Genomic DNA, 13,212 nt, shown 5'->3' on the forward strand with positions numbered 1-13,212 from the left:
TTGAAGTACAATTTTGAGAAAAAAGTCGAAATGTTGAGAAAAAAGTCAAAATGTCGAGAATAATGTTGAAGTACAATTTCGAGAAAAAAGTCGAAATGTATTTCAACTTTATTCTCAAAATGTCGACTTTATTCACGAAAATTCGACTTTATTCTTGAAATTGTGTTTCACCATTAATCTCGACATTTCAACTTTTTTCTCGACATTTATGGAGGTAGATTTGTTTCTTAATTATTCAATCAAAAAAAAGATTGCTTCAATCAAATATTTTCTTCTTCTTTCTTCTTTTTTGATTAAATGATAAAGACACAAATGTTCTACCCATAATATGGCCCAAATACAAAACAACACTTCTTCAAACAAAAAAAAAATTCACTTCTATCAAAGAAAAGATTTCCAATCAAAGAAAAACAGTGTTGCAAATTCAACACTTTTTTTCTTTGATTGAAATAATTTTTTGATTGAAGTGATTTTTTTTTAATTGAAAATATATTTTTTGATTGAAGCAATCTTTTTTTTTGATTGAATAATTAAGAAACAAATCTACCTCCATAGACATTTCGACTTTTTTCTCAAAGTGCACAATATAACAGGTTAAATATTTTCTTTCAGACGTCTGTGCCAGATGTATCCTCTCTGAGCCCGGAGAGCCTCCTCTTCCTCCTCCTCCTCCTCCTCCTCCTCCTCCCAGATAAAACCGGCTCCAGCTGTGCGGCTCCGCCAGTGCTGCTCGGCTCTGCTCACAGCTCCAGTGTCTCGGTGAGAGGAAGAACAGAGAACAGAGTAGAAGATGTCCCGGGTGGAGCAGCTGTGGTGGATGTGGGGCTTGTGCCTGCTGTGTGCGGCCGGCGGGGCTGGCGGGGCCGGCGGGGCCGCGCTCCTGCGGGCCCGCCTGCAGCGGGGCCCCGCCAGCCTCAACGACATGTTCCGGGAGGTGGAGGAGCTGATGGAGGACACGCAGCACATACTGGCCGAGGCCGTGGATCAGGTCTGCCTCACGTTTTATTCTCTCCCCTCCACACGGGTTACTGCGTGTTTTCCATCGCAGAGTGGAAACTCTCACCTTTGACTGCGTGGGTGTTCGTGCTGCACATAGTTTCCACGTCTGCTTTGGTCTGACTCACCTCGTGTTGACACCCAGTAATGAGCCTGTCATGATGGTGACCCGAGCTGGGGTGTATCTGACCAGCAGGAGAGAAAAGCGGGGAAGAGACACAGACACCTACTCCAACCTGGGATTATACCAGACTAGTCCTAATGAGTCTGAGCCCCACAGGTCTCTCCAGTCCTGAATCACTGACAGCTTTTCTCTGACTGTCCTCCAGGACTTCTAGATCAGTGTAATTTAAGGCAATTCATCAACTTGAAGATTCTTAAACTCCCTTTTTAACCAACTTGAAGCTGGTACTGACCCAGTTGACTTCTACGTTGGAGCCTTGTTAAGAACTGGTTTGGTTTTATATGCACGCCACTTTCGTCACCACATCTCATCAGTCCAGATGTTGAACGGCACTCATGAACGCTGCTAAAAACAGGATATTTACCTGCTGTTTTATGCTGGGTCCATTAACGCCAGCAGGTGACTTTAAAACATCCCCAACTGTTTTGACTTCCTTAAATGTTGTCTTTTGTCCCATTTCTGCATAGTTTGCACTGCAGGGATGTGCACACCAATGCAGTGACAGAAAGAGGGCATGTGCCAGGGACATCTTGAGGTTAAAATCTCCAGAGCTTTTTTAGGGCAGCAACTCCCCCCTAACAAGTCTCATATGTAGTCTAGCCACACTTGATTGTAGACAAAGCAGCATGAGGAAACATGAGCCTTTTTTGACTCGTGCCAGTGAATGCAAAAAACCTTGCTACTAAAATCCCATATGGTTAGTTAGTTAATGACTGATCGGTGATGCAGTGATTTACATGTGATGTATGAATCTTATCCTAACATTGAATCCGACAGATAACCACTGAGAGTGCAAGGTTCTCTTCAGGCTCGCTGGATCTGCTTCCCAACTACCACAACAAGACCACAAAGACGATAAAGAGCGGCGACAAAGTGACCCGGGTCCTGGATAGAACTGACAAGGTGGGAGGTCAGGTTTAAAACACAAGCATGGGGTGCAGGATGTCTCACATGAGTTACAAGAGTTGTTCAAACGATACTGTGTTTCTCCCTTGTTATCATTTGTAGGAGACAGACAACAGAACAGGTGACACTCATCTGTCACACATGCACATGGAGATGTCTGGCCAGTGGAACAGTGTCAATCATGTAAGGTTTTTCTTTCTTTATTGCTATTATTTTCAATTATTTATATTTTATCTATATATTTTACAACCCACAACACAAAATAATGTTTTCGCCATAAGAGAAATACATTTTTTGTTCTTTTAATAATTGTGACTACGATAGGACAGGGTGTCTCAAGAGTTCACAATTGGGCCCAAATGCAGATGCATAACAAAACCTAACACCTTAACTGAGTTTAAAGAGGTCAAAAGACACAAGAAACTACGTGAGCAATCAGTATCCAGTTCCTAGAGCTTCCATAAGGAGTAAGGATCTCTGTGAGATCGCTGTGAGATGGTCCAAGAAATCTCTGGATAAAAATACAATCTTATCAAAGTTACAGACCAGATAACTGAGACGATATAAACCAAGTAACGCACTCGGGTAGTTGAATGTCCTGCTTATATTTTCATTTCTCCTGACGTGCACATGAAGCTGTTGTTGGTTGTGTTCAGACTTCAGTTTTGAACACACTCCTCATGTTGCGCTGCGGCCACCATGTTGACTCAGGATTTTGGAAATGTTTGCTTTTTAGGCAGAAACACATAATCCAGCATCTCCGATTTCATCTCTTTTTCTTTTGGAAGCTGAGTGTAAAACCAGTCCCTCTGTGTTGGACGAAGGCTCAGCCCCCTCACGTCCGGCACTCTCCTGAGAGTGTCTTTAATCCAAAACTCTTGCTAAATAGTTCAACGTACCAAAGTGCAACTTTCCTGCTGTTTTATAAGTATCCACTGTCAGTAAAAAGAAAAATGTTGACGAGGCCGAGTCCTCTCCGAACTGTAGCTGCATTGTCTGTACTCACTTTTATTGGAGTGAGCTCATCCAGGAAAGAGACGTGCCGTATACTTTTCATAGTTTTTGCCAGCATGAGTCTTCACTCGTGAGCACATTAATACTGTTTGCTGCCTGTTTTCCCATTTTCCTTTTACAACGATGGCTTTGATCTGTGGTTTTCCTGGCAGCTGCACAGATGGTGGTTTGGTTAATAGAGGTTGATGGAAAGGAAGGGGAAAAAAAATCTGCAAAACGTACTGGGTGAGCTCCCATCTCCTAAAGAACTTCTCCATTTACAATCGCAGTGAAGTTTCTGGTCACCTAAACAATAAATACGTAACTCGTAATATTTAGAATTGTAAATCATACAAGGGACATGTGGTGGAAGAGTGAAAGCTTTTATGTTGACTGTAGGCTTCTCATCAGATTATACTGCATTCATTAGGACTTTTCCTGCACTGCAAGATTTAAGATGACTGGATTTTTGGATCAAGTACTGGAACACAAACAAAGATTGGAATTGCTGCTTTCTTTACACATGCGCTGAGTCGTTTTGGGCTGCGGAGAACTTCCCTGAAGCATTACGACGCTCTACCATCTGAAGAGGGACGCTGCATTCAGTTTGACTGTCCATGGGTGACGACCAGCCTCTTTCTGGTCACTGAGGGGATTTTGTCTATCATTTCTGAGTAAAATGGTGCAGAATAGACACCAATAAAAAAAAAGATTTCTCCCCTGCTGTCCCAGTGTGACACGTTTAGTAGTGCTGATCCGAGCTTCACCATTGCTGCTGGAGTCCGATGTGTTGCCATGGTTGCAGGAGGGAAAAACTGGATGCTCTTCCTGGCGCAAAAGGTCGGGTGACGAAATTTGTTGTAATGAGTCCAGCTGGGCTCTGTGCCACGAACGCTGCTCGCAAACTTGTGGTGTTTTATTGTGTTTACTTAGTAGGCAAGCACTGTCAACATACGAGTTTCCCTAGTTACCTTGAATAAAACCAAGCCTCAGTCAGTGTGATGGGGAAGATGGGACTGAAGCACTTTATTTCCATCAGGCGTATTTGTGAGTTAAACCTATTAGAACTTCTAAACAAAGGCTCGAGGCTCTTTTCTTTTTTCTCCACAAAGTAACGAGTGCAAAGCGTGAGCGTTCAGCGATAATGCGGCTGCGAGGCCTTGCAGGGTCTGTGCTCATCTGGACTTTATTAAGATAAGTGCAGGGTACTGTGGTTGCTGTTGGGAGTCTCCAGTCTCCTGGAAAATTCAACAGGGGGAAATAAAGAGAATATCCCTCTAAATATGGATCCTGCAGTCATCTATGACGAAGTCTCTCTCTCAAGGCAACAGAGATATTGATCCATGCTTTCAGTACATGTGGACTGGATTATTGTAATTCTCTCCCCCAGGAAAATTATTCTCATTTACTTTAAAGGTCAGCAGCGTGTACGTTTACTAAAACCAGAAGAGCACACATGACTTATTTTGAAGTCTTCTACTGGCCACCTGTTTCCCTTGGGAGTTTTATTTTAACACTTTTACTAGCTTATGAAACTCCTCATGATTTTTCTCCCCCTTTTTCAGAGTTGCTTGGATTTTGTGGACCACCACCGACCCTCAGGTTGTCTGGTGGCTGATGTTTAATTATTCCTAGAGTTAGAAAAAAAACAACATTTACGATGCAGGGGGGGATTTAGGGGGGGGTTAAAACAGTAAAGCACTTTTGTGTGGCTCAAGTTATATGAAAAGTGCTGCACAAATAACATTGGATAAGATTTGGTTAGTGTAAAAGAGGTACAGATCATAAACGCTCATCAGCCACTTTATAAGTTGTGTGACTGGTAAATATAAAGATAGAAATGTTCAGTCTTATAGAAGTAAGAATTAAAAAGTGTGACTATAGAGTTACTACAAGTCTGCAGAAGTTCGGAAAAGAGTCGATTAAGGAACATATCCTCATTGTATTTTCTTGTTCTTTGAAAATGTCTGTGCCGTTAACATCAGAAACAAAGTTTCATTGTAGGGTGTAGCTTCTGTATGGAAACCTGACTACAGTAGATGGCTAAAAGTGTGTTTGAAAGCAGCACATGCTTGGTCATCCACACATACAGTCTACGTGCATCATAGATGAGGTAGATGTGTGATTGTCTTTAATCTTGGATATCATTATCTTCTTGTGAGATCCTCTTATCCCGCTGGAGTCAGTCTGGTATCTTTGTTTTGTTTTTTCTTTCCAAAGAAATATTTCCCAGAACATTGATAATTACTCACCTTCTGTGTTTAGGTCAAATGATACACGTGATATGCATCATGGTTGTGGTGGAGACTGAGCTGCTGGCAGAATAACAACTTAAGAAAGTGTCAAATGTCTTCTCTTTTTTTCTTTCTATTTTGTTGTTTTTTTAGATCCAATTGTGTCAACTGAGTTACTATGAAAAGTCAAATGGGACTCTTTCTTAGATTAGTGCTTTGTAATGGTTTGACACTGAAGAGATGTGAGCATCACTGGATTTATTCATCTTGTTCAAATTAATTTTAATAATGTTTGACATGTGAGCTTGTCTTATTCAACCTACTTTTTTTCTCTCTCTCTCTCCTGCTGCAGGAATGTATGGTGGATGAGGACTGTGGCGATCTGAAATATTGCCTGTATGAGATTGAGAACTCGAAGTGTCTCCCCTGCATACCGACGGATATGGTGGGCATTCAGTCACTGTTGACTTGAAAAAAACAATTTGCAAAAAACTGCAGTTTTGCAGTAATTTGTTGACGCTACTGTTCGATATAGCCTAATCACGCAAGAGACATGTGCTCCTACCTTGGTATTTAACATCTGTATATTCTCAAAGTATAATACTTGAGTATTATTATATTAAGAGATGGTTTAGTAATCGATCTGTAAGCTGGAGATGCAGAGTCATAAATTTTGCTCTTTTATATTGAGATAAAGCATAAAATCATCTTAGCTCTTTGAGAAATTGCAATGTTTGTATTTTAGAGACTTTATGACGATATGTATAAATGGAGAACCAGCCTACAGATCTGTGAAACCTAAAAATGGAACTGTACAAAAATGTCAAGATGTTTTTTTTCAAAATGTAAATACCCACCTCATCCTTTCAAGGGTCACAGGTGAAGAGCGTTCCCAGCTGTCACCAGGTGATGAGGTGGGGAGATGCCTCTTTAACAGGTTATAGAACCATCACAGTGTAAAACAAAGGAGACCATATTTGCTGAGTTTTTGTTATATGAAATCATGACAGTCATGATTTATAAGACTGTCCTGCTGAGTTCTATCATTTCACACTTTATCACAATAGCCTCATCTTGTTCAGGTGCCACACATTAACACATTGAAACATATGTTTCTTGTGTCAATTCATGGAAATGCTGCGTAAACCTGTTACCCCCTTAAGCTCTGGGTACAAGCTGCTCCTTTTACAGAACAGGTGTTCTATAAACGCCAATCAAAGCTTTATTTCTGTTGTATCTTTGAGACCAACATATTCAAAGAAATTGAAATGAGATTACGAAAAAAGTACATTAACACCAAAGTCACTGCAGCTGTACAAATTGTCGACTGACGTGTTATCCGGCTACAGGTTGTACTTCTTTCATTTTATTTTTTTTTTAAACTAAATAGAAATGCTTAAAGTGATGTAACGATAACTTGTGTCCCCACACAGCCGTGTGCCAAGGATGAGGAGTGTTGCTCAGACCAGATGTGCGTGTGGGGCCAGTGTACGCTCAACGCCACCAGTGGAACCGAGGGGACCATCTGTCAGGGTCAGAGCGACTGCAGGCCAGGCCTCTGCTGCGCCTTCCAACGAGGTGGGATTTATCCTAGAAGTGATAAACACATACTAAATCCAAGATTAAATCACTCTAGATGCACTATCTACACTGAGTATTTGTTACTTTAAAGTCTAGTCATTACTCTCCTGATGCCCTTTGAGAATGCTGTTTTCTCTTTTGTATGTTTTTGCTATTACATTTTTTCATTTCTGAATAAATGTTGAATTTCTCATCGTCAATCTTGAATATAAAAAGATACTTTTACTGGCCTCTAGTGGTATTTCACAGAAAATCTCCTATTATTCGTCTGCCAACAGTCTTAACTTGAACTTCCTCCTTGCTGCTATTGGTATAGCAGCCTCAGTTTAGAGAATAACACAATAGGAAAAACTTGCAAATGAATTGGAAAAACTAAAGGCATAAACAGGGGGGTTAATGGGAGTGCCACAAAAGATGAAACTGGTGGAGTGTCAAAGGTGAAATAGATTGAGAAAATAAAGGTGCAAAACTGTATTCCAATAAAAGACTGTTGTGGACTTTTCTTTTTTTTTTTTTTATTACTCTCCACTGCTCCCACCAGAATTTTTGTTTCCGGTATGCAACCCCATGCCAGAGAAGGGGGAGTCATGTCTGAGCCACCCCAACCTTCTGACGGACATGCTGGCCTGGGACCAGGAGGGTCCCCGGGATCACTGTCCATGTGCAGACAATCTCCAGTGCCAACCCCATGGGTGAGAATGCTCAACATGTCTGCAGATGAAAAAAATAATAACTTTTCCTTTTTTTTTCCCCCCCACCTCCAACTATAACAGCTCTCTTTTTGTCTTGTAGCCGGGGATCTGTTTGTGCAGGGTAGTGCTGGAGGCAGGGAGCACAAGGGAGTTGCATTAAGCTGATCCATATAAAGGATTCACTGAAGAACAATCCACATGAGGACCATCAGTTTATTAAGTACAGGATGATGCTTCAGGACAACAATTGCACTCATTACATTATTTATGCCTTAATACTATTGTATATTGTATAACATAATAAAATAAAAGACTTGTTATAGTTTTGATTGAAAACCCATGATGCTGTTTTGGTATTGACTGATTCTGCACAGACGTGCGTGTGTGCGTGCCTGTGTGTGCGTTCCACCTTTGGAAAAGCAGACACTGACCCTGAACAGGAAGAAGCCGATGATGGATGGATTTTGGATCAGGGTTGGATTAATTCATTCTTTCCTCTCAAACAAGTTATTGATTTAGTTTGCATAGAAGAAGGCAAGATTGTTGAATTAAAACTCAGGGTTTCCTTAAATTGTTGAAATGAGCCCTTCTCTCTTGATTTAAATTAGTATTTGTAGGAAAATGTCCCTGTAAATGGTGCATGGAAAAACCTTTATTTTTAACATTTATGCAAGAAGTAGGAAGTGTTGTCATGGATGTAAGCTCTATCTGCTGCAACATGAGCCCCAAATGTAGCCCTGTTGTCATTCTTATCACAAAACTAGGTGTTTCCTGTAAAACAATGACATCATTAGACTTAACACGACCTGTCCAGGGTGAACCCTTGTAATAAGGCAAGTTTATTTGTATAGCACAAGGCAATTCAAAGTGCTTTACATCAACATTAAAAGTGGCAAGACACAAGCAGTAAATAAATAAAATAAAAGAAGTAAAATAATAAAAAACACCAGTTGTTAAAAGTAAGGGCAGTAGAGTACAGCAGGTAAGTATTGAATTTAAGAGTACGCTTCAGTAAACAGTAATGTTTTTAGGCGTGATTTAAAGGATGTACAGTTGGAGCAGACCTCAGGTCTACAGGAAGTTTGTTCCACTGGTGAGGAGCAGAATAACTGAACGCTGCCTCACCTTGCTTGGTTCTGGTTCTTGGGACACACAACAAACCAGATCCAGATGAACCTCAGGGGTCTGGGAGCTTCATAGGGAACTAACAGATCAAGCGTGTATTTTGGTCCAAGACCATTCAGTGCTTTGTAGACCAGCAGTAAGATTTTAAACTCTATCCTTTGACTCACTGGAAGCCAGTGTAGTGATTTCATGACCGGTGTAAATGGTCCAGTTTCCTGGTGTTTGTAAGGACTCTGGCGGCAGCGTTCTGGATCAGCTGCAGCTGCCTGATTGATATCTTGTTAAGGCCTGTAAAGATGCCATTGCAATAATCCAACCTACTGAAAATGAATAAATACGTTTTTCCCAGAGGTGTATAGTAACGAAGTAGTTAAGTCGTTTTTTTGAGGATTTGTACTTTACTTGCGTTTTTTTTTATCAGAACTTTTACTTTTACTTCACTACATTTAAGAGTTAAAAAATATACATTTACTTTGTTACTTTGACATTTGCCACCTCGTTGCTCGTTACAAATTAAAATAATCAAAAATGTTAAGTGGTCCCTATGTAAAATTTTGCATTTTTTTTTTTTACATTTCATTCACCTGTAAGTGAAATAAAAAAAACAAGGGAAGGATAATTTTTCGTTGTGTTGCTTCTTTTCATGCGTACTATAAAATACTTGTACTTTTACTTTTGATACTTGAGTATATTTTTTCACAAGATACTTTTGATACTTACATTTAATGTGAGCTACTTTAAGACTTTTACTCAAGTAATTTTCTTATGGATGACTAACTTTTACCAAAATTTTTTTTCAGTTATGGTATTTCTACTTTTACTTACTTTTTTCAAGTACTTTATATACCTTTGGTTTTTGCATGTCTTGTTTACACAGAAACCCCTTAATTCTAGCAATGTTTTTCAGGTGGCAAGGCAAGGCAAATTTATCTATCTAATCTAGTGTGAATTCTAGTTATGATCTAAGCCTAAGGGATCTGAAATTGAAAATACGTGGAGTATCGAAGAACATCTGGCTAACAGTGAGCAGGAGGATCTGGAGGATAAAACCTGGACCTGGAGGATAGAAAGCAGACGGTCAAATGGGGAAACCATCTTTATAAGCCGCAGGCAGTTTTAGCTGGTGTCCCACAAGGGGGGGTTATCCCCTCTCCTGTTTGTTCTCTGCATTAACTTTCTTGATCATTTGTTATCAACTAGTGTAGTGTAGTGTAGAGCCAATAAAATATGCAGATGATTTGACTCTCAGTGAACACTTCATGGGCTCCCTGCCAGGACAGATGCGAGCAGCGGTTGATGCAGTTACAGCCCGGGGTCAGACCTACTGTCTTGCAGCCAATGCTGCAAGACTAAGGACATGGTTATTAGCCTCAGGGAGCCTCACAACCGTCCGGTACCCCCTCCTATCGTTTTGAACAACCAGGCTGTAGAGAGGGTGGACATATTCAAGCTCCTTGGAATACAGCTCTCCTCTGACCTGAAATAGGACGCACAAGTCCAGTTCATGTTGAAGAAGGCTCAGCCTAGGGTCCATTATCTGAGTGTGGCCAAACGAGCACAGCTCCCCCAGATGTGTTGACCCAGGTATATACGACCTTCATCAGACCAGTGCTGGAATATGCCTCACCCGTCTGGGCCGGCCTCCCAAAGCACTTGATCCAGGAACTGGAATGTCTGCAGAAAAGGTGCTGCTGTATCATAGGGATACCAACTAAGTCCTTCCCCACTCTGGAGGTGAGGAGAGAGGAGGCACCTTAAGGGAATTCCATCAGCTACTGAGAGAAGGGACCAGCCCAATGATCCAGAGCCTGTCTGCAAATACAAGTCACTACACACTACGCAATGGGAGGACACTCACACAACCTGTGAGTCACACAGAGCGACAAGCTTTATCAGAAGTAAAACAAACTTTTTTTAGCATTGTTTTACAGTTGATATTTATTTATTTTTTTGTTGTTTTTTTTTTTCAATACAGCGGTCCTCTTGTGTCAAAGTGTAAGAAACATTATTATTCATGTTGTTATTAGTAGTGAGCATGTCAACCATGTAGGGGGGAGCTAAGCCATTCATATATTTAAAGAGAATAAGAAGTACTTTAAAATATTCTATATTCTATATATAGAATATTCTATGCAGTGGTCTGCTGGAGCTGCGGGAGCTCGGCGAGAGAGAGGAAGAGACTAAACCGACTGGTCAGGAGGGCTGGCTCGGTTCTTGGTTGTGCTCTGGACTCTGCCGAGGAGGTGGGTGAGAGGAGGATGCTGGTCAAGCTAAACTCTATCATGGCCAACCCCTCTCACCCCCTACATGACACTGTGGGAGCCCTCAGCAGCTCCTTCAGCCAAAGACTGCTCCACCCGCGCTGCAAGAAGGAACGCTACCGCAGGTCCTTCATCCCCACCGCCATCAGACTTTATAATAACCAACTGTTGCCACCCGAGAGCAATAACCTGTTTCTTTGTAAGTGCAATAACCTTTGCCCGCTAAACACCTCACGTATTTTTGCACATGTAATTATTATCCGTTTTTTTGTGTTTACTATTTTTGCTCTGTACATTACTCATTTTTTTTACATTTGCTCTTTTTTTATTATTATTATTTTTTTTTAAAATATTTTTTCCCCATTTTATCACCTAGTGCTCCTACCTAACAGTCCTGGGCATTGCCATCCTCTACCAACCCCGGGAGGGCCCCGCACTGAGCTCAGGTCTCCTCCTTAACCTGAGGAGTGAGCAGGCTGCATCTTTGCACCAGACAGGGTGGGGTTTCTCCGGCCGGACGTAGCGCGTGGAAGGATCACGTTATTCCGGCCGGATCCCCCCCACCCCATCTGGCGCCCCGGTTGGCCCGAGGGGGCATGTATAGCCCAGGACTGTTGCATGTTTTTGTGAGGGTAGCTCCCATTAGCTACCAAGGGAACACGGGAGGGAACATGCAAACTCCACACAGAAAGGCCCACACACAGGGTGTGTGGGCACTGAAGTCATGGGGGAACTAACACGCACTGCACGCCCTGCTGCGCCACTGTGCCCCCTATTAATTTTATTATTTAGCTATTTATTGGTTATTTCTATTTGAATTTTTTATATAAACCATTGAGCATGTTTCTGCTGCACGATTGAATTTCTCCTCTGGGAGATCAATAAAGTCTTCTATTCTAAAAATCTACTCTTTGTTTAACAGGGAGCCAGTGAAGAGAGGATAAATGAGCAGGGATGGGCTCCAGCAGACCCCCGTGACCCTGCAATTGATCATTTAATTAGATAATAGATGGATGGATGCATGGGTGCAGATCCCGGGGGGGACGGGGGGGGACATGTCCCCCCCAATTTCTGAAAAACATGAATTGCCCCCCCCAATACCCTAAATTATTCAAAATTGAACAAATGTATTTTCACTTAAAGTTGAATATGTAGAATATTTATTAAAAATATATTTCTAAAAAAATAATACATCCACGGTGCGTTTTGAGGTGTACAGAATGAAAGTATTGCTACTCCATACATTTTTTTTTTGCTTAGTCTGAATTAATATTTTTAAAATTTTTGACGGGCAATGACTTTTTGTTCTGTTTACATTTGTACCTGCCCGTAGCCAATATGTTGCTCACTTCTCCCAGAGAAGTATTATTTTATTATTTAAGTAATATTAAAATTATGATTTACGAATATAACAGTTAAGTAAGCAGTGACACACACTGTTGGCTGTTTAGGACAAATAAACAAGAAAGGTAAGCACAGTAAATGATTCCCTGTGCAGCATTTTTGGTGAACTTTTACCAATTCATGGCATGGTATGAGTTGCATATTGGCAAAAAATTTAAATCACGTTGGTGTCCCCCCCAATCCTGACATCGGATCTGCACCCCTGGATGGATGGACCTCTCACTCCTCGTAGTCAAGGGGCAACTTTAGAAAAGAGCCTCCGTTAAGACTTTTGCTCACATGTCTGGGTAAAGTTTGACAACCTATTTTTTTTGTTAGAACAAATCTATAGAAGGAATTTTAGGGGTGTTGTCATCTTGAATTTTTTAGCTGGTGACCACTAGAGGCGCTAGAATATTCAAGTTCTCAATTCAGGCATATGGTCAGTTTTGGTCAACCTGTACAATTTGTATGCATAATTGTCAAGATTAAAACATTGTATATCTAAGGAAATAGATAAAACAATACTAAAAAAGCCTGATTTCATAGAAAATGTGTTTCACTGTAAAAAAAAAAAAAAAAAAGATGCTTATTATGTGTGTGTAAAAAACACCTATAAAAAAGTCATATTTTTTAATTAAATTAAATTAAATTAAATTAAAAAAAAGTATTTTAATTGATGTTTTATCCATTTCCCTAAATATAAAATCTTGAACATTGAAGATTTGGCATAAACTGTACATTTTGACCATTATTGTGACCATATGCATGAATTGTCATCAGCAAAAAAATCCAAGATGACAACACCCCTATTATTCCTCCTAGGGGTTCCTTCTAACAAAAAAATAAGGTTGTCA

At 40.7% G+C, this 13,212-nt stretch overlaps 1 protein-coding gene across 1 annotated transcript; it reads left to right on the forward strand.

Annotated features, from left to right (window-relative positions):
* The first annotated feature begins 725 nt into the window (after positions 1-725).
* dkk3b (dickkopf WNT signaling pathway inhibitor 3b) lies at positions 726-7,924 on the forward strand. The gene is made up of 7 exons (XM_061722516.1): positions 726-988; positions 1,958-2,083; positions 2,189-2,269; positions 5,666-5,758; positions 6,747-6,891; positions 7,436-7,586; positions 7,687-7,924. The coding sequence occupies exons 1-7, from the start codon at positions 791-793 to the stop codon at positions 7,709-7,711; spliced, it is 819 nt and encodes a 272-aa protein (XP_061578500.1). The 5' UTR covers positions 726-790; the 3' UTR covers positions 7,712-7,924.
* Positions 7,925-13,212: the final 5,288 nt, after the last annotated feature.

This window comes from Cololabis saira, chromosome 5, assembly GCF_033807715.1.
Source record: "Cololabis saira isolate AMF1-May2022 chromosome 5, fColSai1.1, whole genome shotgun sequence".
Classification (NCBI taxonomy): domain Eukaryota; kingdom Metazoa; phylum Chordata; class Actinopteri; order Beloniformes; family Belonidae; genus Cololabis; species Cololabis saira.

Excerpts from the sequence above, each read along its gene's own strand:
- dkk3b (XM_061722516.1), top strand. The coding sequence starts at position 791 with ATGTCCCGGGTGGAGCAGCTGTGGTGGATGTGGGGCTTGTGCCTGCTG. Across the intron at positions 5,759-6,746 it reads CCTGCATACCGACGGATATG|CCGTGTGCCAAGGATGAGGA; the intron begins GTGGGCATTCAG and ends GTCCCCACACAG. Across the intron at positions 6,892-7,435 it reads CTGCTGCGCCTTCCAACGAG|AATTTTTGTTTCCGGTATGC; the intron begins GTGGGATTTATC and ends TGCTCCCACCAG.